The sequence below is a fragment of the Rhinolophus sinicus genome, chromosome 5, assembly GCF_057876585.1.
Source record: "Rhinolophus sinicus isolate RSI-liver-muscle chromosome 5, RSI-T2T, whole genome shotgun sequence".
NCBI classification, from domain to species: Eukaryota; Metazoa; Chordata; class Mammalia; order Chiroptera; family Rhinolophidae; genus Rhinolophus; species Rhinolophus sinicus.
The window spans coordinates 57,517,937-57,542,897 of NC_142505.1; the positions used below are offsets into that span (position 1 = coordinate 57,517,937).

The 24,961-nt window shown below is 42.7% G+C and overlaps 1 protein-coding gene across 8 annotated transcripts in view; it reads left to right on the forward strand.

The window, feature by feature from the left end:
* Nucleotides 1–24,961, forward strand: part of ATXN7 (ataxin 7) — a 128,527-nt gene that overhangs the window by 60,335 nt on the left and 43,231 nt on the right. For 7 of the 8 annotated variants that reach the window (XM_074313234.2, XM_074313230.2, XM_074313233.2 and 4 more), the window contains one exon: nucleotides 17,961–18,065. The exons of the other annotated variant lie outside the window; for it this stretch is intronic. In XM_074313234.2, coding sequence (XP_074169335.1) covers nucleotides 17,961–18,065 — 105 coding nt within the window. The remainder of the gene's footprint in view (nucleotides 1–17,960; nucleotides 18,066–24,961) is intronic. 8 annotated transcript variants of the gene reach the window in all.

A 24,961-nucleotide genomic window follows, 5' to 3' on the forward strand; every position in this document is an offset into this window, starting at 1 on the left:
TTGAACAGCCTGCACTTTCCAGTGTTCTGTTAGGATAGCCTTCAGCTGCCGTTTGTATGGTTTTGGACTGTCATTCAGCTCAGGACGAAAAGCAGTGCAGTCTCTCACATGATTCAGTACCAGCAGTGCATTTTTCAGTAGTCCCTAGTTTGCTCTTTCTGCAGTGTCTTTGAGTGGTTATTTTACTGCATTTTGCTCACTATGGAGATGAGTATATGGTACAAACTAGTTTTCTGATACTGGTGACAAGAAATATGTGTCTCAAACTTTTACAGGAGGGTTGCATCATAAGTGCTTATAACTTATGCGAAGTATACTAAGTGATGGCACACAAGAGGAAAAAGTGTGGCTAATGTTACCAGTTATGAAATGTATATTATTGCCCTGAAATGTGCTTGAAATGGGAAGTGTGAATCATCTAAGATGCAAGTTCCATGAGGACAGCGTCTTGCTCACTGCTGTTTCTTCAGCATCCTGAAAGGGCCTTTTGAACATAGTAAGCACACAGATAATTGTAGAGTATTGATTCCTTGTCCTTTACTTGGTTTCAGTTCCCTCAAGTATCTCAAAGTGTAAGCATCTCATTGTTCTGTGATTCTGGTGTTTAATTGCATGGATTTGTAAAATAAGGTCCCTAAACACAAGCCAGCTATTTCCTCTGGTGGAAATGGCCGTCTGTTCTCACATCAGGGACACGACTGGCTGTGTAGGACTTACTACTTAGGCTCCATGTGGTGTCTCAGAAAATTTCAAGGATGATTTCAACTGACTTAAGAAACTAAACCGAATTCTTTCTTAAACTGGGATGCCACTGTGATGAAAATCATTAGTCGTGCAGAAAGCTATCACATTCATTGTATGTCCGATGGCTTTAAGCTGATCACAGGACTCTTGTGTTTCCGTTTGAAGTGCCAGAAATATGTGTATCTCCGGAGACTGAGTTTGGAGCAGAGCTGGGTTTCTCTTCACCCGTGAGTCTACTGAGTCCATGCTTTGTGCCTTTGACTGGTTGGTCACTTTTCCAGCCTGCCCCTTGCCTTTCTGAGTGAATATTCATGCTATAGTAAAGAATGGAAATATTATCATCTTCTAATGACCTTAATCTGATTTTCAAGTGTTCTACAACTGAAACCCATTTAAAGAAAGGCAATGGGCCCCACGATAAGAAATCTCGGAAGAGCGGAAATGTTCCCGCTTTAACCTAGTGTAATTATTTTTGCTGTTCAGTTGCATAGGCAGGCAGCCAGAAGATAGGGGTACAAATTAATTAACCGTTTGGAGAGATATTGCCATGTCATTACTGATAAGCATCGACGTAAATACGGCAGTGTGTCAGCTGTTTTCCTGTAATGAGGGAGGACAGAAATATGTTAACTAAAATAAAATAGACCAAAGGCTTAGTTGGGGGGGAAAGTATAGTTTCTGTTGGTTTCCTTTTTTAGCACATAAAGTTCTTTGTCCCTATTGTCTTGAGTGAGTTCTGATACATTGAATGGGGGAGAAAATATGGATTGCCATGTTAGTATTTTAAAAATATAGTTGAGTGCTTTGTACCTCAATTGAGCATATTTAGATCCCACCCCCACCCACTAAAATAATTTCCAATATAAATTTTTATACACCGTAATTTAGGGTAATTGGGATGTATTAGGCCAGTGGTGAATTTTAAGCAGTATTACGTATAAACTAATGTATGTGAATAGTTTTGCCCAGGCAAGAGTCTTAAACGGTTTTCATAATGTAAGAAGCTGTTTCAGTTCTGTAAGGAATCTTTAAATCTTTGTATTTCTTGTTTACTCTTCCCCAGAGGTGACAGTACTAGGAACCTTAGAAAATACTTGTTAGAGGAAGGATTGAAGCTTTGTGACCAGTGACATGTCATTGTGTGCTGGTTGGGGACTAGGATCTGGCATCTACTAGATGCGACATTTCACCCCAGCTCCACCTCTTCCCAGCTTTGTGATCTTGGGTCAGTTACTTCATCTTTCCACACCTGTTTCCTCATTTGTAAACTTGGACTAATAATAGTACCTGCACTACAGGGTTGTTGTAAGGATTGCATAACATAAAGATTATAAATTACTGTAGCACATTGGCCCAGTAAATTCTCAATCACGTTTGACACAGTGGCTGTTGTTGTTAAATATTGCGTTTTAGACATGTGCCTCACCTTTTACTTTAAAAGCACCAAAGAAACCAACCAGACAAAAGAAGTGGAGATAAATGGGTGTTTAACTTGAGGCATCACTGACATGTGGCTGAGGTGCTGTTGTCCGCCAGCCACAGCTGTTTGCATGTGGTTGTGGTAAGTGAGCTTCACTACCTTGCTCAGGTACGGTGACCCGTTTCTCCTGGAAGGACAAGGAGTGAAACTGCAGAGTCTGAAGAAGTAAAACTGAAATGAGAGAATGCATAAAACTTTCTTGTGAAAGTATTACCCATTAGGTCTTCTAGTTATTGAAACAGAAATGAGCTAACAGTCTAAACAAACTTGAAATACTTTAATATTTCCCAGCGGTAATAAACTGTACCTAATCTGTTTAAACAGAAAAGGCCTTTGTAACATTGAAAGAGATTAGGAGTAAAATTGATTACCAGCAGCCAACATTTCTCTTCCCCCCCATAGTGTTTCCTTACAAGTCTATCCTTCCTCAAACCCAACCAGAAACAGCTGCTGTACAAGTGAGTTTTGTGCACGAAGCGAGGCTTAACAGAAATGATTACTGAACTATAAAAAAGTTCAATATTCAGAGAAGTTGGTGTTAAGACAAAAAACAACAACAACAACAAAACACCTACTTCAGGGGTCTATTCTGATCTATTCCCAGCTGTCTCCTAGGTCAGACCAAGTGCCGTCCAATAGGAGACATGGGGGTATTTGTGGAAGGAGTGGGAGCGTGAATGAATCGGGTTGGTCTGAGTTCTTTTCACAGGCAGCAATCACAACATTAAATTGACATATATGTATGAATGCAACACAATCTTTTCAGACACAGGGAAGATTTATCTTTATTTTTATTGTAACTTCTCTTTAAATAAAGCTGCCTCTGGGGAAAGCTTTAATTCACTTGAGTATAAGCAGTGAGTAAGTTTCAGATATTTCTGCATGGTTTTCATCATTCTTGGAACCATATTTCTAATTCCTGGGTAACTTTGAATTATGGACACTTAGTACATATGCCTTGCCTATTTTTTGTTTTGTTTTTTTCATGTGGAGGAAATAATGTCTTAGGACTTAATTTATAAAGCCTTGCTCTAAAATTAGGGGAGAGTCTTCAAGACGATGGCTTCCTTGGTATCTTCTTGGAAATCTCAGGGGCACCCAGCTTTCACTTGTCCCAGTGTATGTTCCACATTCTCAGACCTGGCATTCTTCCAGGATTCCTCCTCAGAAACTGGTACCACCCATCCATCCTGTTCTGCAGGATGGAAAACGTGGCATCATCTCTGTACCACCCTTCTATCGAGGCCATTACCAAGTCATGTCAACAATTCTTTTTAAATACCTGAATTTTCTCTCTGCCATCTCCTAGTCTAAGCTACCCTGTGTCTCTCACCTGTACTATTACAAACAACAACTAACTGGCCTTCTCACTTCTACTTTCAGGCCACGAATCTCCATTCTATAAACTGCAATTTGAGCAGTGTTGAAAATATAAACAGCCTGATGATATTATCCTCCATTAAAATACTTTCAGTAAACATTTCCAAATGGCAGAGTAAGAACCTCTAAAAATCTTCTCCTCTATAAAAGTAGTGAGAACACTGGCAAGAATTGTCAAAATTAACTTTTTCAGAATTCTGAAAATTAAAGGCTTACAAGATCTGTTGAGAGTTTATGCAAGAAAAATGGCTGAATCTGTAAATACAGCAAACTCTGGTGTTTTCAGTCTCCTCTATTTCAACCTTCCCTCCCCTGATAGCCCCACAGTAACTTAAAAACCAACAGCCTTACAACTATGGCAGCTATCGAATATAGCAGCACAGAAGTTATCAGAGGGGACAGACTTGGTTCGGAGGTCCTGCAAAGCCCTGCCCCCAGAGAATTCTCTGTTTGAATTGTCTGGTAGCTCCCTAAAAAGCTCCATTCTCAGAACTTGTCTCTACTTGAGTTGACTCATAGCTCACTTTGTGCTCTATTCCTAAGGTGTTTGTCAAAAAAAAAATAGCAGCAATTATTGAATATCGAAGGTGTCTGAGGTGGTGGTAACAGTTGGTGCTAACAAGAGCCTAACGAAAAAACTAAATAGGAAGCACGGGGTGTCAGTTGGGACTTGAAAGAGTTCCAGCATATTTCTAGAAAACCACATGTATAGGTATGGCTGCACACATGCCCAGGAATGATCTAGAAAAGGCCTTACTGCTCACCTCTGGCCGACCTTGAGGCTCTATGCAAACAGGAAGTGAAGGCTAAAACAGAGTTGTAAACCATTTGTTAGAGCATAGAAGGCATGCCCCAACATAAACACAGAGCCCCTCAGCAAAGGGTAGGAGACTTACTGGTTCAAGACATTTAAGGAAATCCTGTCCAATAATTAGATAACCAAGCAGCGACCTGACTTAACCAAACATAACAAAGAGTACAGACTTCCCACAGTTACCAAGTAAATAACTAAACAACGAAAATGATAGGTGGATCTGATTTCTAGAATTGCCATGTTGTATTATTTAAATTGTCCAGTTTTCAACAAAAATTACAAGACAGGCAAAGAAACAGCAAATACAGCCCACATGCAGAGGGAACAAAGCATGAGATAGAGCCATAGCAAAGCAAATATTTTATATACTGTTGAAATTAAGTTGATTTTATTCAAATTACACTGTTTGAAGTTAAAATGGTAATCGTAATCTCCAGGACAACCTCTAAGAAAATAGGGAGATAAAAGTAAAAGAGAAAAAGGTGAATTAAAAAGGTGTACTAGAATATATCAGTTTAACACAAATTAAAATTAGGGCAGTAATAGAGGAACAACAACAAAAAGATACATGTAGAATAAAAAGCAAAATCACAGCCATATATCCTACTGTATCAATAACATTAAATAGCTAGATTAAACGCTAATTAGCAAGCAGAAATTAGCAGAATAGCTCTAAAAAGATCGTCATCCAACAATGTGTGCTATCAACAAGCGACATAACCAGAGATTCAAAGTCAGAAACATGTTAAAAGTTAATAGGAAAGATATACCTTGCAAACAGTAGTCAAAGGAGAGCAAAAGTGGCGATAAAAATATCAGACAAAATAGGTTTTTTAAAGAAATTGTCATTAGAGATAAAGGAGAACATTTTTAAAACCATGACTGAGTCTGTCAGGAGGAAATAACAATTACAAAGGTACATGTGCCTAACCTAACAACAGAACTTTAAACTACATGAAGCAAACAACTGACACTGAGAGGAGAACGGACAATTTAACAGTAATAGTGGGAGACTTCAATAACTCACTTTCAAGAATTGATACAACTGCCGGTAGAAGATCAAGAAGAATATAGGAGACTTGAAAACCATAAACCAACTGGACCTAATCAACAACAGCAGAGTACTGACTCATTCTGCTCAAGTGCACGTGAAATATTCTCCAGGATCAGATTAGGCCATAATAAAGTAAACTTCAATAAGTGTAAAAGGACTGAAATTACACAAGTACAAAGTACATTCTCTAACCACAGTGGAGTAAAATTAGAAATTAACAACGGAAGGAAATTTGGGAAATTCACAAATGTGGAAATTAAACAACACACTCCTAAGTAAGCCATGGGTCAAAGAAGAAATCACTACAAATTAGAGAATACTTTGAAATTAATGAAAATGAAACACAACATACCAAAACTGAAAAAGAAGGTGTACCCAATTCTATGTTGATCCTCAAAATAAAGCCTTGCTGCTTAAAATATGGTCACAGACCAATAGCCTCTGTATCACCAAGAACCTGGTTAGAATTACTGAATTTCGGGCCCCTAACCAGATCTACCATTTCAGAATCTGCTCCTTAACAAGATTACCTAGGTGACTTCTATGGTTGAGAAGCACTGAAAATAGTGCGTCATACAGTCTGGCCTGGAACTTTAATAACGTTACCAATATTGGAGAAATTGTTCAGGTAGTAATTCAAGCTTTTCCAAACCCATCTATCTATCAAATGTATATTGCGCATATTTGCTCAAATGTATATTTTTCAAATGCGTATTTAATATACGTTGTAGAAATAATAAATATATATTGTATAATGTATAGTAAGTACATTAGTCCATAGCTTTCAGTTCTTGTGATGTCCTTGGTTTTGGTATTAGGGTACTGGGCTCAATAAGCTGAGAAGTGAGAAGTATGCCCTCCTTTTCTATTATTTAGAAAAGTTTGTGTAGGCCGGGTGCTAATTCTTTATACATTTCATAAAAATCACCAGTGAAGTCATCTGGGCCTGGGCTTTATTACTTTGTGGGAAGTTTTAACATTACTAATTCAAATTTTTGTGCTGGATTTATTCAGATTTTCATTGTGACCATTAAGACAGAAGATCTAAAGAGCATTTTTTCTGTCTTGAGGCATCTGAAACAAACTCAAGACACTTAGTCCACTTTCATTATCTATTAAAAGTCCTGAACCTTCTGGGGCATGTCGTTGGTAAGATATTTAGACTTTACAAATAAGAGCTAATTACAACTTATAATGCCCGTTAAAGTACTTATGAAAGATGCAGATCTCTGGTGTGCTATATTCACCACGGCCACTCGGCTGTTGACTACTCAGTTATAACACAAAGCAAATAACGTTTAACGTGCCAACTGAAGTCTAGCCATTTATGTTTTCGTTTTCACGTATTCATTGCTGGTGTATAGTAAGACAATTGCTTTTTGTTGACCTTGCGTATAGACTGATTATTTATGTGCTCCCCTCCCAGCCCCGCCACATTTATGAGTTGAAGCTTAATCCCTAACGTGATGATTTTTGGATGTTGGGGCCTTTGAGAAGTGAGTAGATCATGAGGGTGGAGCCCTCCTGAATGGGATTAGTGCCCTGGCCTAAGCCACCAAATCTATGGTATTTTGTTATAGCAGCCCAAAAAGACTGCGGTAAATTTGTGTCCTGTGATATTGCTAAACCAATAAATTTTAGGACAGTTTTTTTGTAGATTCCTTGTGCTTTTCTATCTACATAATGCGTCAGGTCATTTGCAAATAGGAGTAGTTTTATATCTGTCTTTCAAATCTGTGCCTTTTATTTCCTTTTCTTGCCTTATCTTTCTGGCTAGAACTTCAGTACTATGCTGAATAGCAGTGGTGAGAATGGGTATCCTGCCTCGTTCCGGATCTCAGGAGGGAAACATGCAGTCTTTACCCATGAAGTATGTTGTTAGCTTAGGTTTTTTTGTTAATGTTCTTTATCAGGTTAATGAAGTTCCCTCTATTCCTAGTTATCTGGGGTTTTTTTGTTTTTGTTTTTGTTTTTTTATCATGAGTACATTTTTCTGCATCAATTATTATGGTAGTGTGATTTTTCATGCTACCTATTACTGTCATAGTTTGGTTATGGGTTATTTGAAGTGTCTTGCTTAGTTTCCAAGTGTTTGGAATTTTTTTGTTATCTTTATGTTACTGGTTTCTAATTTAATTCTGTTGTGGTCAGAGAACATACTTGACATGATTTCAGTTCTTTTAAACTTGTTGAGGTTTGTTTTATGGTCCAAGATATGGTTTATATGAGGCTAACCATTTAAACACATAAAGATAGGTCAGTAGGCAGTGCCATCCCATAGTTATATGAGAGCCATGGGTGTCCTGCATACAAGATACCTGGCAGATAAGGTATTGCTGCATGGGCTGCCTTTTGAACAAAAGAAGGAATGGTATTCTTAACAAAATCATGAGGTTATAACCATAACCATAATAATAATGATAATAAAATTGGCACTATGCTTTCTGAGTCCTTATATGCACTCTGCTTACTGTGTTTAGACAGAGTCAAGCATTTTACATGAATAATCTCATTCAGTCCAACAGTCTACTGAAATAAATATCATTGTTTTCACCATTTTTTAAATGCAGAAACTGAGTGCCTAGCAGTTAAGTGTCTTGCTTGAGGTTACGATACCAGGGTAGTGGTAAACTCTCTTAGTGCACATTTGACCATAGGCTGCAAGCTCAGCTGAACTGTAGTGATGCAGAGAAGACCCAGTAAGGATTTGGGGTGGAATTTCCAGATTTAGGGCACATGGCATGTCAGGCTTGATTTCTGTCTTGAAAGCTCACAATTGCTGACAGTATTTTGAGCACACATGAGGCAAGCCTGTATGTGTACTGCCATGTTGGCCACCTTTGTAGCCCAGCCTGCCTTCCATAACCCAGTTTCCCCAGGATTTTGGTATTTGTCTCCTCTGTTCGGTCCCAGGTACTGTGTCTCAATTTCAGAACAAGCAGTGATAATAGCTCTTGGGGCTTTTACCTATGGAGAGTCACTCACTGTAAGGTTGGCCACTTGTAGTTAGTGATTAATAAATATTAACCATTTTCTTCTAGCTCTTTATTCCTCTGGTGTTTGGTTGGTTGCTTTTTTGCTTGAAACATCTCAGTTTTCTTTTTTAAATCCCATTTTTATTGGCTACTTTGGTTCGCAGGGCCTCAAACTATATACGTTTTAGCGGGTTGATGATTGGCCTTTTTTTGTCCCTGCTTGGTTTCATCATCTAACATCTTATAGTCAAGGGAAAGCCCAGTTCCCTTTATTGGAGCAAAGGACGTGAATTCGGTTGAAGTGTGTGGAGGGTGTAAATAAAGTTCTATTTTATTATTTCCCAGTTGTTAAAGTTCATTTAACAGCAGTTAAAATTGTTTTATGTCATTGATGTTTTGGTTTTTTATAAGAGCTTTTTTTTTTTTTTTTAAATAAATTTTGTTGGGGGACTATTGGGGAACAGTGTGTTTCTCCAGGGCCCATCAGTTCCAAGTTGTTGTCCTTCAGTCAGATTGTGGAGGGTGCAGCTCAACTCCAAGTCCAGTTGCCATTTTCAATCTTTAGTTGCAAGGGGCGCAGCCGACTATCCACGCGCGAATTGAACTGGCAACCTTGTTATTGAGAGCTATGCTCTGACCAACTGAGCCATCCGGCCGCCCCTGGTGTTACTTTTGATTACCTATAATTGAAAGTTACCATTTGAAACAAGTTTGAGACGGACTCTCGGACTCTCGTAAAAGCCTGGTTATGTGCAGACCAGCCTTCCAGGTCCCCCAGGTTCCTTACACGTGTTTCAGACACCAGTGGGGCTGAGAGCCCTAGTATTGAAGGAAGCCTTTGAGGATCAATGAAAGCAGACAGTCCAGAGGTGGCCTCAGAAGTCCGCTGTTGGGTCCGATGTGTTGGTTGACTTTGATTACACAAGGCAGACGAGTAGAGACTTCTTGGGAGAAGCAGGGAGGGCACTGAGCTTGGAAAGTCTTGTATAGTGAGGTGGTGAAGAGCATGCACTTTAAAGGAGTAGTTTACCTTCAAATCTCAGCCTCTGCATGGACTGGCTCTGTAACTTAAAGCAGGTAATCTTATGCCCCACTTGCTTTATCTGTAAAGTGGGGAAAACATCCCTGAGAGATAGGTGGTGTTGTGAAGATGAATGAGTTAATACTTGGTACTTTAGCTGGAACTTTGGAGGTGCTCAGTAATTGCAAACTGGTATTATTTTTGTTATGTGTATTAATGTTTCTCAGGGTTGTGATTTTTGTTCACTACATATACCCAGTTCCTAGAATACTGCCCAGGCATAGTAGGCATTCAGTACATGAATGAATGATATATATATATAAAGTACTGCCGTGATACCTGACACAAACTAAGCACTCAATGCATAGTGTTACAGGAAGTGGTGGCTGTAGACCAGCAGAGATTAGAAGCAGTGGCCAGTGTAACACACAGTAAAAATAGAAATAATTATAGTAGGTGAGGCAGAGCTAGCACAGGCTCTGTTCCAGACGTAGTTGCAAGAGCTTTATGTGTAGTGACTCACTTCATCCGCATAAGTACCTACTAAGGTAGCTACTAGTGTCCCCATTTTACAGACGAGGATCAACACAGAGGAACTTGCCCAAGGTCACACTCCTGGTGAGCGATGGCATTGGGATTTGAACTCAGAAGACTGATCCAAAGTCCTTAATGAAATTCTTTAGTTGAGAACCTGCTGTGAGTCAGGCAGGCGCTGTGGTGTTACGCAGACCTGGCCCCAACCCTCATGACGATTATATCTTACTGAGGAGATAGCCAAAAGACAAATGATAAATAACTACTGAGTGAGACAGAATTGTCTGAAGAGATAGGGTCCTGCTTTAAATTGGTTGTTAGGGAAGGGCTTTCTGATGGAAAGTAAGCTGAGACCTGGAGCCAGGCAGGCAAAGCATTCCATCCAGAGGGCACAGAATTAGCAAAGGCCCAGAAGTGGGGAAGTGAGTGGCATGTTGATGTATTGTCGGGATTAGAATTCTGGAGTGGAAAATGTGAGGAGAGTGCTGTCACTTGAGGTTGCAGAGGTCAGGCAGGGCCTCGTTAGCATTGCTTTTCATTCTGACTACATCGGAGAACCACTGAGGGGTTTAATCACACCAGGTGACATTTATGATTTAACAACATCACTGGTTACTAGGCCTAAGGAGGTTTAGAATAGGTGGAGGGGAGCACGGCCACTGTTGACCAGAGCAGACAGTGATGGGGAAAATGGTTTTTAAAAAACTAGCTCACATTTGCACTGTCTAAGCATTTCACATATATTCATCAGTCCTCCCAACAAGCCCTGAGGGTGGTACTATTACTTTACCCATTAATAGATGAGAAACTGAGGTAAAGGCTCCTAAGTGGCAGGGCTGGGATTTGAACAGAGCCAGTCTGACCCCAGAGGCTGCGCCTGTAAGTAGACTCTGCCTTGGCAGACTAGGTTCTTCCATCTGTGTCTCCCACCATCCATGTGTCTATGAGCTGCAGTGAGGAAGGAAGGAATTGCAGACCCATCTTTCGCTGCTTCCCTCTGCCTCACCCCCATCCACCGGTCTCCTAAGCGGTTTGTAGGATCCTGCAGAGCATGTCTCCAGCGTGGTTTCCCCCATCTTCATCACACAGGTACTTACTTCTGTCTCGTTCTGACTTTTGCATCAGCCCTTGAGGATCACCCTCTCCCCCTTACCGAAGTGCATCTACCTTCAGGCCAGAGTGACTTTTTGTATCATGTGGCTTGCTTGCTTCAAACGCTAGGCTCTCTCTCCCTGGCTTGCAGGGTAGAGCTGAAACTCGAAGCATGGGCCCTGACTCTCTGCAGAGAACACCCGCAGCTCTCCAATGCCTCTCACTGCTTCCGGGGAGGAGTGAGTGGTGAGCAGGGGGAGCGCGAGACCCCGTGAGAGTTAAGCTCACATTATAAAATAGTTGCTGTTTGCTCTACAGCAGGTCCTCGAATAACAGCCTTTCCTTCAGCGTCATTGTGGTAGAGCGTTGATGAAATGCCCTAGGAACTTAACTCTTGTTGATGTCAATTAGCCTCTGGTAAAATTTGTTTCATTATACGTCCTTTTGCCTCAGTTCCAAGAAACTATCAACAGGATGTGAGCACTTACAGTATATATCAGTCTCCTGCAACTTTAATTGGTGAGAGCTGAGGCCCTTGCAGCAGACATGTCAGTGTGTATATGTTTGGTGTTTTTGTTTATTTTGTTAACGTTTATTGAGTGCTCTTTATGGATTAGTTCATTTAATCCTCACAATAACACTGTGAAATGTGGGTCCTGTTAGCTGTGTTTTATAGCTGAGGAGACTGAAGTGGAGAGAGTAAGTAATTTAACCATGTTCAATTAGGTAGTAAGAGGAAGAGGAGGGGAGAGTGGGGCTTGAGTCCAAGGAGTCTGACCCCAGGCTCTTACTACTCACTGCTCTGCACACACTAGCAGGAGAGAATTTGCCAGTGTGCGTATTTGAGGATCAGACCCACAAAAGTTTTACCAGGAGCTACCTCCTAGAATGGGAGCATGTGTTCAAGGGAGATATTCTCATCCGTGAACTTTTCTGTCACTATGACATACCCAAGTCCAGTGGATGACTAGATATTATTAAATGACATAAAGGCACAATTCTAACCTTGGCTGATGATGGCACCATGGGCACTTAATCGAATACTTCAGTTACTATCCATCAAGCAATATTTAACAACACATTGATTAGCTGCTTCCTGTCAGTCACCTCGGGCACTGTTAGGCACTGTCAGCGCAGAACAGGAGACAGATGTGGAGCTCAGCCAGCGGGAGGAGAGGAAGACACACGTAGCTAATTGGGTCCTTGTAACTGCGGCTGGTGCTGTGTGGCACGGCTGCGTCCGTGCTCTGACAGCCTGTGCCAGGACACTGCCTAGCCAAGTCTCCAAGGCAGTGACACTGAGGCTGAGACTGAAGTAAAGCAACCAGCCAGGTACAGACCTGGAGAAAGTTCCGGGCAGAAGGAACAGCAAGTGGCAGGGCGCTCTGACTGGGGAGCACCAGGTGCTCCGGGACCCGAACGAGGGCCGGCGAGGCCACACGCAGAGAGCCAGGGGACAGAGGCAGGTTTGGGCTGTTCCAGGCCTCGTGGGTCAGGTCGAGAATCTTAGCTTTTATCCTGAGAGCACCTGGAAGCTCTGCAAGAGTTCTAGATGCCAGTCATTGCTTCACCAACACCCAGCGAGCGCTCACTTCTCAGGCCACGTACGCAAGGAGTCTGCTGCAGACAGCACTCAGAGGTATCTGCTTAGCCGTTCCCATTCACAAATCATACGCCAGTGAGTGGCGGACTGCAACGGAGGTCTGAGTGGGATGAGTAAGAGCACAGAGAGAGGGCGCTGGAGCTGGCTCTTTGGAATGGTGGGGATTCCAGAAAGAAGAGGGAAAAGCTTTCGTGCTGCAGGAACTATGCTGGCTGGAAGGTAGAATGGCGGGAGAGCAGGAGGCTCTGAGAAGGCCCAGACAGTCTTGCAGCTGGAGCAGGTTGAGTCCGACGGGAGCGATGCGAGGAGCAGAGTGCTCAGGGTCTTGCTTGCGGAGACGTAGGTCAGGGGCCCACGCCGCATTGGAGTCAGCAGAGCTGTCCAAGGAGAGGAAGGGCGTTAACAGTTTTGTAGGCTGGTGGCTTTGGCAGCAGAGCGAGGAGGGCACTGAGACACTGAGGTGTGCGGAGGCCACCGGGCCCTGACCGCGGCACTGGCGGGGGGAGTGGCGTGGAGGAGACAGGTTCTGGCAGTGTTTCGGGGGATATTGGGAATTAGCTGGGCTTGTGAGCCCGGCAGGTCTCACCTTGCCTCTGCCACTTAGTAGCTGTGCAGTCTCAGTGTCTGTGTTCCTTAGTTTCCTGAGCAGTACAACAGAATGCATGACTCCTGTCTTACAGGCTGGGGGGCCATGGAGTGAGCGCTTCCTGGGGCCTTCTGAGGCAGGAATTAGTTCTCTTCATCTTTCTGCCCTGCGAAGTGCTCAGTAAATTAAGTACGATCACCATCTGACAAACGAAGAGACTGAAGTTCAAAGAGCGTGTAGAACTAACTCAAGGTCACATTGTAGTCAGTGGCCCATACTGTTAGGCACTCTGCTTTAAATACCTGTGATAGGAGTAACTAATAGGGGAGGGAGAGGGGCGGCCCTTTAAAGAGATGATGGCTGAGCAGAGACTTGGCGTGTGAGAAGGCAGCGGGCATCCTGTGAAGCCAGGTCGAGCCAGCTGTGAACGAGCTCTCTGGGTCTGAGGACAGAAAGCAGGTCAGTGAGCCTGCTGCAGACGGAGCCAAAGAGAGAGGAGCGGGGATAAGAGAACAGTGTGACAGGGAGGTGGACAAACATCTGCCAGGGCCGTGGGGGCTGTGGAAAGGGTTGGGATTTTATTCCGAGAGGGGGGAAGCCACTGGAGACATTTTAAGGGTAGTGACATGATCTGTTGGAGGATTTCCAAGGCCCACCTTGGTGGCTTTGTGAAAGGGATTGTAGACCACCTGGGAGACTTCTTCCCCGGTCCATTGGAAAGGTGCTGCTGGCAGACTCTGCAGCGGTGGCCTCGCCAGTGTAGAGAAGCGAACAGACGTCTTAGCGTAGAGCCGACCGGACCTGCTTCTGGCCCAGATGTGATGTGGCAAAGAGCAGTCATAGGTGACGTCTGGGTTTTTAGCTTGAGCAATTGGGATGAATAGTGCCACTTACCCAAAGTGGGGAGGGTTTTGGGGGGTGGGGAACAGGGCAGGGTCAAAAATGAAGTTTTCTTGGACATGCCCTCTGAGAGGTATAGAAGACATCCAAATGCAGTGTTTAATAGGCAGTTGGATATTGTGAGTCTAGACAGAGCTTGGGAGCTGCCTGGGATAGAGAGAGAGATGTGGGAGTCGTTGGCATGTAGAATTCTGGGAGCATGGGAGAAGGGAGACGGCCAGGGTGCTACATACTCAGGTTTCAGAGATGGCGCAGGTCTCAATATGGGGATGCGTTTGCTCCTGTTGAGGGTCTGACTGGGGGACGAGCGCTTTCATTCTGCATGTGGTTGTGGATGTTCTGCACATGCGCTCACGTGTCCGTGTGCCTACACCCTCCCTGTGCTGGCCTGGGGTCTCCAGAGTACACGATGGCCTGCATGTGGTGCTGGGCCACTCGCTGATTGGAGGTTGGGGGCACCTGGATCCTGAGAAAGATTTAGGGCTTCCACTCAATAAAATCTATTCTTACAAATTAGTACAGTGTCCGTGGTCTCAAGCACAACTTTAAAACTTCTCATTATTTTGAAATATATAATGATTTAAGTTGTATATTAAAATGTGTTTTGTAAACTTTTTTTTAACTCAGTGGGAACTCATTTTTATCAACTCGCTTTTATTTTCTTTTGTAAATCAAACTCTTCTCTCCTTGCATTTGGGCACGTTCCATATGTTAATTTGTAGATGGGCTGATTGTGAATTTATGCTTTAAAAATGCTCAGGAACATACATACTGTCTCTCGCAAAAATTATTTCATTTTCTCTGTTGCCACAACATTCCACACTCTGTTCCTGTTGCTAAGGCCTCTGGAATGTCCCAGTGCAGAAAAAGGATATAGAACGCTTTTTTTTCCCCCATGAAGAAGACATTTTATTTAAATTATTTTGTGTCCTCTAACTTACTTCCAAATATGGATATCTGAAAGTAAAGAATTTAGAAAGCTAAAATTAAAGCTGCTGTCGATTTTCATAACAGGCACTTGATTTCATAGGGTAGCGTGGACGAGATGCAAGTGTACCATGTTTCTTTCCGCAGGGTTTCTGTGTGTACGCACGTGTGCACACATGCGGGCTTTTTAGGGAGCTGTGATATGCTAGTCAAAGATTACGAACTGAGCTCACAGGTAGTGCAAACCTGAGTTTGAGTCCTGGTTGTGCTTTCTTGCTGGGTGATATTAGTGTGGTTCATGTGTCCATCAGTAAAATGAGGGTTAAAATATGTAAAAAGCGCTTAGCACAGGGCCTGGCGCACAGTAGTCTCTCAATAAATGCCACCATTTACCATTAAAATCATCATTACTGTCATCATCATGTGCAATGCCCTTAAGTTATTGAGGAAACTGAACTTTTTACAGAGTACAGATTTCTGGTCCCTTACAGACTGCCCCTCGCCTCTCGGCTTTATTAATGTTCCTGAGACTAACAAAAAGATCAGCGAAATCCAAGCAAAAATCAATTACCTGTGTAATCATCATTGTGGCCATTTGAATTCCTGTTACTTGAAAGGATTGGTATTAGGTTAGTGTAAAAGTAATTGCAGTTTTTACAATTATTTTTAACCTTTTAAACCGCAGTTACTTTTGCACCAACCTAATATAGTTTCTCTTTTTTTTTTTAATTGCCTTATTTATGAAGCGATGGGGTCCAGTCCCCAGAGATGTCTGGTATGTGGCAAAGTGATGTATTTTAAGCAGCATTGTTTGACATTGAGTGCTGTGGAAAACCACACAAACCAATACATCACAGAGGCCTAAATCTAAACCGAGACCACATGATTTAATGCTGTTTTAACTGTCTAATTAATAAAACAGAGCTGATACCTTTAATGAAACTGTTGATTTGATATTTATAGACATTTCATACTTTTCAGCTATAAAGTATGAATGTTATTCCTTTTCTGTAATTCAGGTTTCCCTTATGTCCTGTATCAGGCATTTAGCACAGGGGTATATGGAACTTAAGGTAAATTACTTTCGATTTTTATTTTTAAAAAGGAAATGTCATGTCAAGGGAACTATATAGACTTGGAAAATGGCTTATTATTACATGTTGATCATTGCATGGATATAACCTTTCCCCTTCTCCCACATGTACTATTTTTAACTCAATGTGGGCATGCTTTCAAGGAAAATAGCATATTGTTTAGCTCTTATTTTTCATTAAATTATTAAGCTTAGTCACAGAAGTCAGCGGTCTACTAGAAGCTTCCTGTGTTATCTAATCGGTTTATGCAGCCAAAGGTGTTTAGCCCTGACCAAATTATTGGAGTTGGAATCTGGAAGGAATTTCTAGAAATCATATTCCTCTGTTCTTCAAGGGACCAAAACCAGGCTATTGCAGTGAGTCAGACTTAAATGCCAGCTATTGACTTAGAGTACTTCACCTCTCTGTGAATCAGTTTCTTTCTCTTTGGAGTGGGATTGTAATGGTGTCTGTCTTGGCAGTTGTGAGGACAGAATGTAGCTACTGCATGCCAGAATCATGTTGGTTCCTGGTATATTTCAGGTTTATAGCTAGCTACCTGTGCAATTCAGGATAATAGAAACTGTTTAAGAAAATCTGAGCTATAGTCATGTGTAGATAGGAGATCAGTAATTTTATTTTAGAGATTATCACCACTATTTACATCTCCTCGGGGCATTTTCTTTTTCCTTAAAAACCACCAAGATCACCCAAACTTGAGAGACTGTGAAATTAAATTTTACGTGAAAGCAGATGCTAATCAGCTTTTTAGATCTTTTCCCCCTTTAAACTTAGTATTTAGACTACTAAAATATTTGCCTAATTGAAATGTGCTAATTATCCATTCATTGTATATATTCTAAATAGTGTATCGCATATAGTGTAAAATACTTGCATAAAGTAATCAATTTTGAAATATTTAAGAGATTTAGATTCTGGATCTGAACTGTTAACTCTGTTCCCTAGATTGTTGTTAATCAGTTGTTCATGGTTAGAACTTTTTAACCATATACTGTCACTAGTATCAACTTCTTTTCACCTTTCATGTATCTGCAGGTAATGTAGTTTCACGTTTATGTCTTAAGTTTAAACTTCTTACTGTAAAAAATCTAACGTGTATCTTGCCCTATTCTAATAACGGAACTGAAATTAATGTATGAAATGCTGTGTTTGGAACTGAAGTTCCATCTGTCCAGTGGCTTCAGTGTGTAAGCAAAAGGACTTAGAGGTTGTTGTGAGCTGAAAGAAGAGTATAAAAATAATTTTCTTTGTATTACATGCTGATGAAACCAGCAGTTTTACTCCGTGAAACCTTGCTTCCTTTCTTAACTGTTCCACAGAACTCAGAGACCAGATGGCTGGAATAGAATGCATAGTTAAACAAATAAAACCGTTCGATGGTACAGCTTTTGTAAATTGCTAAGCATTTTGTGTGGTTGCAAATTCTTCCCCATAACCCTTGGTAGAGTTTGTCTAAAGTTGCTTTACTGGGCAAATGTATTCATTGTTGCATTTCAATAGATTTGTCAGTTTTACCTCATACTCATGATTTTTGGTGCGTTTTATTTTAACCCTGTGTAATGGTGTTTCTGTAAGCCTGATTTCATTTCTCTCTTACGAGTCATGGTGTGCCACATCAATGACTTTTAAACTGGAAGTGATATGTGTCCCGGTGCACTTTGTCATAAGGCATGTCCGTGAGAGAGTATTGCCACCCCAATGGTTTCATACTAATCAGAACCAGATGAGTGAGTGATACTCCCTTTCTTTGTTGCAGACATGCCAATATTTGGTCTCTGTCCAGCCCACGATGATTTCTACTTGGTGGTGTGTAACGACTGTAATCAGGTTGTCAAACCGCAGGCATTTCAGTCACATTATGGTAAGTGCTTCATCATTTCAAAATCATTGTTAGAGCGTAATAGGTAAAGCAGGCTTAAACTGAAGGCAGCGACAGCCTGGGTAGGTTATGATGTCCCACCCCCTGTCAGGAAGTAAGCCTTCTAATTCATTGAATGAGTTAATGCCTGTCAGATCTTGGGTATTTTATGAGTTTTATTGAGAGTGATGTTCATTTTCTGATTTTTATTGAAATTAGACAGGGAAAATGTATTTTACAGACTCTCTTTGGAATATTGCATCAGTATAGTAAAAGGTTTGTTTCCTTCTAGATTCCATGGTTGTGAGTGTAGTGGATGGTAAAATTATAGATACACACGCCGTATGGAGACATGGGCTTTCTAAAGGAAATGTGATTTTGAAACTTGTAAGTTCAGTAGTTCTCAATCTATCCTGATGTCATGTTTTAATTTGTCAGTGTGATGAAGCTATGACATCTTCCCCATCACAATTATTCATGTACTTAGAATGAGGCCTATGACTTTAGGAGTGTCACGAGCCCCTGAGCCATCCCTGGGCTTCGGGCTCCAAGCCTGTCACCTGGGGGTTTAGTCATGGAAGGATCCAGATAAGGTTCTTTTGCATTGTCATAATGCCACCTAAAGTGTTTAAAATAAAATTCTGATTATAAAACTTAGTTTTATACTTAGTTTGGTTCAACAACAACTCAGAAGTATTTGAATACCCACCTTGTAGTATGATTCCTACCTCCATGGAGTTTAAAATCTAGCTGGAGAGATAGGCAAAACTAACTAGAAACATTTTTTAAATAACTGCAAGTTCTTTCTTTGTTTTCCTTACTACTACAAATGCAAGCTTGAGAGAGAATAACCGTGGTGTCCTTCTGTAGATAAGTGTTTAAGCAAAGCCTCTGAGGAGGTGACCCTGGTGACCTGAGCCCTAAGTGATGAGAAGGCAGCCACCCATGTGACGATCTGGAATAAGAGCATTCGATACAGAGGAAGAGCCAGTGCACAAACCTGAAGAAGCCTGTGTGGGTGGAGGGTAGTTAGTGAAAGGAATTAGAGGCCAGAGAAGCCCAGCCTTGTAGGCAGGGACCCTGATCAAACACTGCCTTGTAGGCCAGAGGAAGCAGCAGCTGGGGGACCTCGGAGGGTTTATATAAGGGAGTAAAATGGGTCCAGCTCATGGGCTGATTTGCTGAGAATACGTTGTGGGAGAAGAATAGAAGCAGGGACAATAGTTCAGAGGGAGGAGATGAGCGTAGACTGAGGCTGAGGTGCGGCAGCAGTGCTGGGGGGCAGCGTGGGGACACATTTTAAAGCTACAGCCTACAGGACTTGCTGTCGTGGCAGCGGTTTTACGAGGAATGCCATCATAATCAACATCCCACCATTTTTTTCCCAGGGAATAAATTTTTTATGTAGTCATGAGAATGTTCTTTGCGTTTCTGCTTCTGGGTGAGGCCCTGGGGTAGGCACAGAGAGTGAGTGCAAACATAATAAGACACTGTCTTCCTGCTTAGGACTCTCAGAGGCTGGGAACGGCAAAGGCAGTTTGTCACTTGCCAAGTGTTGGGAGTTAGGTCTATGAAGCCAGACTAGACTCGATTTAAACTTAATGTTGTAAGAACCGCCGATTAGCTCTTTGCCTCGAGCGAGATCTCCAGCCTCAGCTTTCTTTGCTGTGCTGTTTCCCAGTGACGGCTAACTGGGACACAGTGGGTAAGGCCCTCATTCAATCCAATACGTAACAGGCATGCGAGAGAGAAAGGCACAGCTGTAGGTACAGAAGGTATGTGTCTCAAGTCCTAAAACGGTCTGAGGTGTTAAGAGTTGCTTCTTGTTGAGTAACTCAGAGAAGTCTGCATGTTGGGCTACCTGGAGAGTAAAATGGATTCTTTTTTCCACGTGCAATTTTTCACCCTCAATTTTTGGATACGTGCTATGTATTCATTGTGGAAAATGCAGAAGATACTTTTAAAAAATCATCTATAATCCCCTAAAATGGGAAGTATGTTGATGGGGTAGGCAGGGCTGCCATATAATACCTGTACAGTTTGTACACTGAACAGCCATATTTGTGGCCCCTGGTGGGCAACTGGGGTGACATGAGCAAGTATAGAAGCAGGAAGTTCCAGGCTGTCTGGAATGGACGGCGCAGAGTCTCCGTTGGCCAGAGCTGATGGACCCACCTGTGGAAAGCTGTCTGCAGACGCAACCCGGGCCCAGCCGGGAGAGCCTGGGAGCCCATCGGACACCTGTGCCCTTGATGCGTCAGGGGAGACCTATTGCCGGATTCTTAGCACCAGAGTGATGTGACTTGGTCCTGCGGGACTGCTGGGCAGAGTGGAATGGGAGTGAGAGGAAAGAGGGACGCGTGTAACCTCTGCAGTTTGGGTCAAGGCCTGCTCAAAGGTGTTACCTCGTTCAGGACTCCTGAGAGAAAGGGGCCCTCTTGGTCCCCTCCTGGTTTCCTCTTCCAGAAGCACTTCACACAGTTGTTACAGCACACTTTATGGAGATGATTTTCTTTCTTTCCCTTGGAATGTCAGTGTATAGCGAGGGAAGGAGGAGGGGTCTTAAAACCTTATTTCTACCCTTTCTCCACCAGTACCTAGTACACACAGTGTCTTTTAGTAAGATTCTTGTTGAATGATAAAGTAATTGTGGTAACTTCAAACGTGTGAATGAGAAGGTGTGAAGGTGTGATTCACACACTCACATGCCTTCTGTGGCTAGTCAGGAGATGTGACTGGTAAAGCCAGTGGGTGGGTGCTTTGGTCCCTCTAGTGGCAAGGGAAATATTAAAGTTGTGAGAGAGGAAGTCCCTGGAGAAAGATGATGGCCACGTGGGAAGTTCAGCTGGCAAATTGGAAGGCGTTCCGTCTCTGAGGCCACAGCCGAGGAGTAGTCTGATGGAGCACACAGAGGTCTGGAGATGGCTAGGTATGTGGGCTTGGGGGCAACAGCATGAAGTGGAGGCAGGCGCCCTGGGACGGCCCTGCGGGGGTTTGCAGTGACACCTCCTCAGCTGGAGGGGAGGACAGGTGGGCAGGGTCGACAGGCCGAGAACCATTCCCGGCGCTGCCAGTCTCCGTCTTCTACCGTTGCTACTGGGTGGTAGCAAGAAGAAGTAGTTTTGGAACCCATTCTTTTTGTGTTGTAATTTCAGAAGGCCCATTCTTGTTGTTTTTCCAGAGTTAACACCACTAAAAGGTCTTCAAATTCAAAATCTTTCCAAGTGGTCATGGCAGTCTGTTTATTACCTTATTAGGAAGAACCCACACCTGCCAAGGGAAGGTTTCTACTTTTTATGTTTTGATGAAATTGGTGAAAATGTGTGGACAGTCTTCTGTGAGTTCATGTATTGCTGATATCATTTGTAACTTCTGTGAACAAATGAGCAGTTGCTACAAAGCCCAACAGACATTTCCTTTAACACCACTGCTGCCTGGGTCAGGGAAGGAAGCTACAGTGGCAGGAAGGCTTGTAGATCAGTGAATGTTGGTGGTAAGATTATTCTGAATTGGTGAGCAGCTTATCATGCAGAGCAGGAAGAGGCTGTACACTTTTTTTGCGAGCCGAGCTGCCTTTTTGGGAATTAGTGATTAACCAGGATTTCCATCTGAGCAGGGATGCTGAGTGACGGTGTTGTCATTTTGGCATTTCCAGTTTCACATAGTCTGATTGCATTCGTAGTATAGATTGCTTTCTTCCTTGGAAACTGCGTAGTAATACCATGCTTTCTTGATGTTGTTTTAAGGTTTTGAAATACTCCAGCATGCCTTATATTTATCTTTCATTACTCAGTATTTTTAAGAGCACTATGTTATTTACTGCTAATTTCAGATTTAAAAGTGTAACCTGAATCAGTGGGTCCCAAACATGCTGTGCATCTGGATCAAAGGGAGCTTCCTACGTGGGCCGCTTCCTGAGGCCCTTCCTGATGCCCAGCTGGCTGGGGGTCACCAAGGCTAAGACTCAGGAGTCCCTGGGCTGATTCGGAGCCACAGGCTGGCCCAAAGCACGGGGCTCACAGCAGACCCCGCTCTCTGCTGGAGCTGCTGCCTTGTGTCCTGCGGCCTGGCATAGTGACTGCTGCACAGTGGCGCCCAGAACTTGGTTGAGTCTCGCAAAGATGGCATGAATGGAGGCCCCTGGTTGTTTTTTGTTTTATTTTTAATGGCTTTTTAGCTGTTTGTATTATGTGCCGGAAATGGCACATTAATTGTCTCTAAAACTTACAGTGTAAAGGAGGACTGAGATGGTGAAGTTCCTCGGGCCAGAAGCAGCTTTCTTTCTTTTTTTTTTTTCCTTTTTTTTTAATTTTATTGGGGAAGGAGAACAGGACTTTATTGAGGAACAGTGTGTACTTCCAGGACTTTTTTCCAAGTCAAGTTGCTGTCCTTTCAATCTCAGTTGTGGAGGGTGCCTTCAGCTTCAAGTTGTTGTCCTTTTCAGTCTTAGTTGTGGAGGGCGCAGCTCAGCTCCAGGTCCAGTTGCCTTTGCTAGTTGCAGGGGGCACAGCCCACCATCCCTTTTGGGAGACGAAACCGGCAACCTTGTGGTTAAGAGGACATACTCCAACCAACTGAGCCATCCAGGAGCTCAGTGGCAGCTCAGCTCAAGGTGCCGTGTTCAATCTTAGTTGCAGGGGGCGCTGCCCACCATCCCTTGCGAGACTTGAGGAATTGAACTGGCAACCTGGTGGTTGAGAGGATGCGCTCCAACCAACGGAGCCATCCAGGAGCCAGCTCAGCTCAAGGTGCCGTGTTCAATCTTAGTTGCAGGGGGCAGAGCCCACCATCCCTTGCGGGACTCGAGGAATCGAACTGGCAACCTTGTGGTTGAGAGCCCACTGGCCCATTTGGGAATCAAACCGGCAGCCTTCGGAGTTAGGAGCATGGAGCTCTAACCACCTGAGCCACCGGGCAGGCCCAGCAGCATTCTTTTGAGGCTGTTTAACAAATTGGGAATCTCAGTTGATCAGCTAGTGGTAAATATGTTAAACTGGCTACTGGAGAGCCCATAATGTGTAGTTCTGTTTACATGTTTGCTATGATCTGAGAAGGTGGTACTAGCTGGAGACTCACAGGGTGCCTCGCGGGTTCTGTGTTGAGAGCGTTTCCCAGGTGATCCTGATAAGCTACATCGTGCACTGCTGCTCTGGGCTGCTGCTGCTCTTGGCGTTTGCTTCCAGGGATACCTGTCTTATGCAGACATGGCGTGGTCTTACCTCGGCATAATAAATGAGTGATACTAAATCAGCTCGGACAGGTGCCACATGTAGAATCCCTAGAATTAATTAAAACTTTGCTCAAATGTCAGCCGTTGAAGTGTTTTGCCGCAGACTAGTTAGGCTGACCCTTTTGGCTCAGCCCTGAGTCCCAGAGCAAGGATTCCGTGCCCACATGGGCCTCTGCCACTCTTTCCCAGTTCTCATCAGCCAGGTCCCATCCTTGTGATTTGCTTACTTAATTCCTCTTAATATTTTTCTTTAAACCACTTCTATTTAAATAAATCTTTTATGAAGAAAATCTTCCCAGAATCATCAGCGGGAAAATTCATGATGTTTGTTTGCCATACGATGGTGAGTGTAAAAACAAATACGGAGAAAAGATGATTCACTTCCTTGACGGTCTTGCCAGTGCCAGCTCTGAGCTCTGAGGCGGCCCCTTTGTTGAAAAGGAGAGCAGCACATTTTAGGCAGGTGTTACCCACATGTTAGTGTGATGTTATCAGAAGAATTGAAAGAGATTTGGAAGCGGAGTAAGTTTTCACTTGCAATTTAATGTTGCTAATGTTGGGGGTTGAAGCTACTCTGCATTTTGGGAAATACCGGCTCAAGCTGTTGGGTTTGGTGTCCTCTGAGGTTTAGGGAGCTATCTACTGAGGCCAACCCTAGCCCTAGAAAACGCCATACCTGGGAAGCTGAATTCTCGAATCTCAGGTTGATCTGCAAAGGGACAGATCCCAGATAAACACCCATTGCCATTTATCAGCTGACTCTTTGTCTTGATCCCCTACCAGATGCCGTCAGTGGTGTGTGAGTCTGGGCTCAGTGTAAAACATCAGCACCTCTCAGACTCTGCTCACAGAGGGAGAGATCATAAATGGGGTTTTTCATAACTTTGTAAAAGTAGCTTTAGCAGAAACACTGCTGCGCTCTTCTAGCTTTCTCCACTTGCAGGCATTACGGATCCTATAAAATTAACAACCATGCCCATTGCTTGTTCTTAATGTTCCTTGAAGTGCACTGAGGTGGCTTGGATTCTTTTAGATGCCGACATATATTGCATTAATTTAAAATGACATTTTCAACAAAGGATGAGTAAATAGAAATTATTCATACTTTTTTGGGCTAATTAATTGGTTTCAAAGAACATCAGTGTAAAAGCGAAATGAGTCTTACTCTGTGAGTTCCACTGGGCTGGTTCTGGCAAAAATGGTGATTCCCACTGTAGACATTTCACATATCTGTGACCAGCGGTCGCCATCCTATAATTAAGTTAGTCTACATCACAAAGCAGAGGTTTTGCTGTTTAATAAAAACACACCCCCTCACCCTTTTACCGTCTGATTGACTCAGACCTGGAGTTACAACTTCAGGCATTTTGAATGACTTATTTTATTTGGCTACTAAGTAACTTTGTTTTGGGATAAGGAAAAATGTTTCTTTTTTCTCTCCAGTATGCCAGCTAAATTGGCTACTGAATTTTTATAATCTAAATCTCTTCTACTTTGAAACTTTCAGTGATAGTTAATCTTTTAGGATTGACATTCATTTAAAAGTTCATAGACTAATGATAATTTTTAATAGCACTTGATGGTTCACAAACCCTTTCACATGTATTATCTCATTTCCTGTTCTTAGAGATCCACAGAATGGATGGTTTTATTCCCAGTTACAGATCAA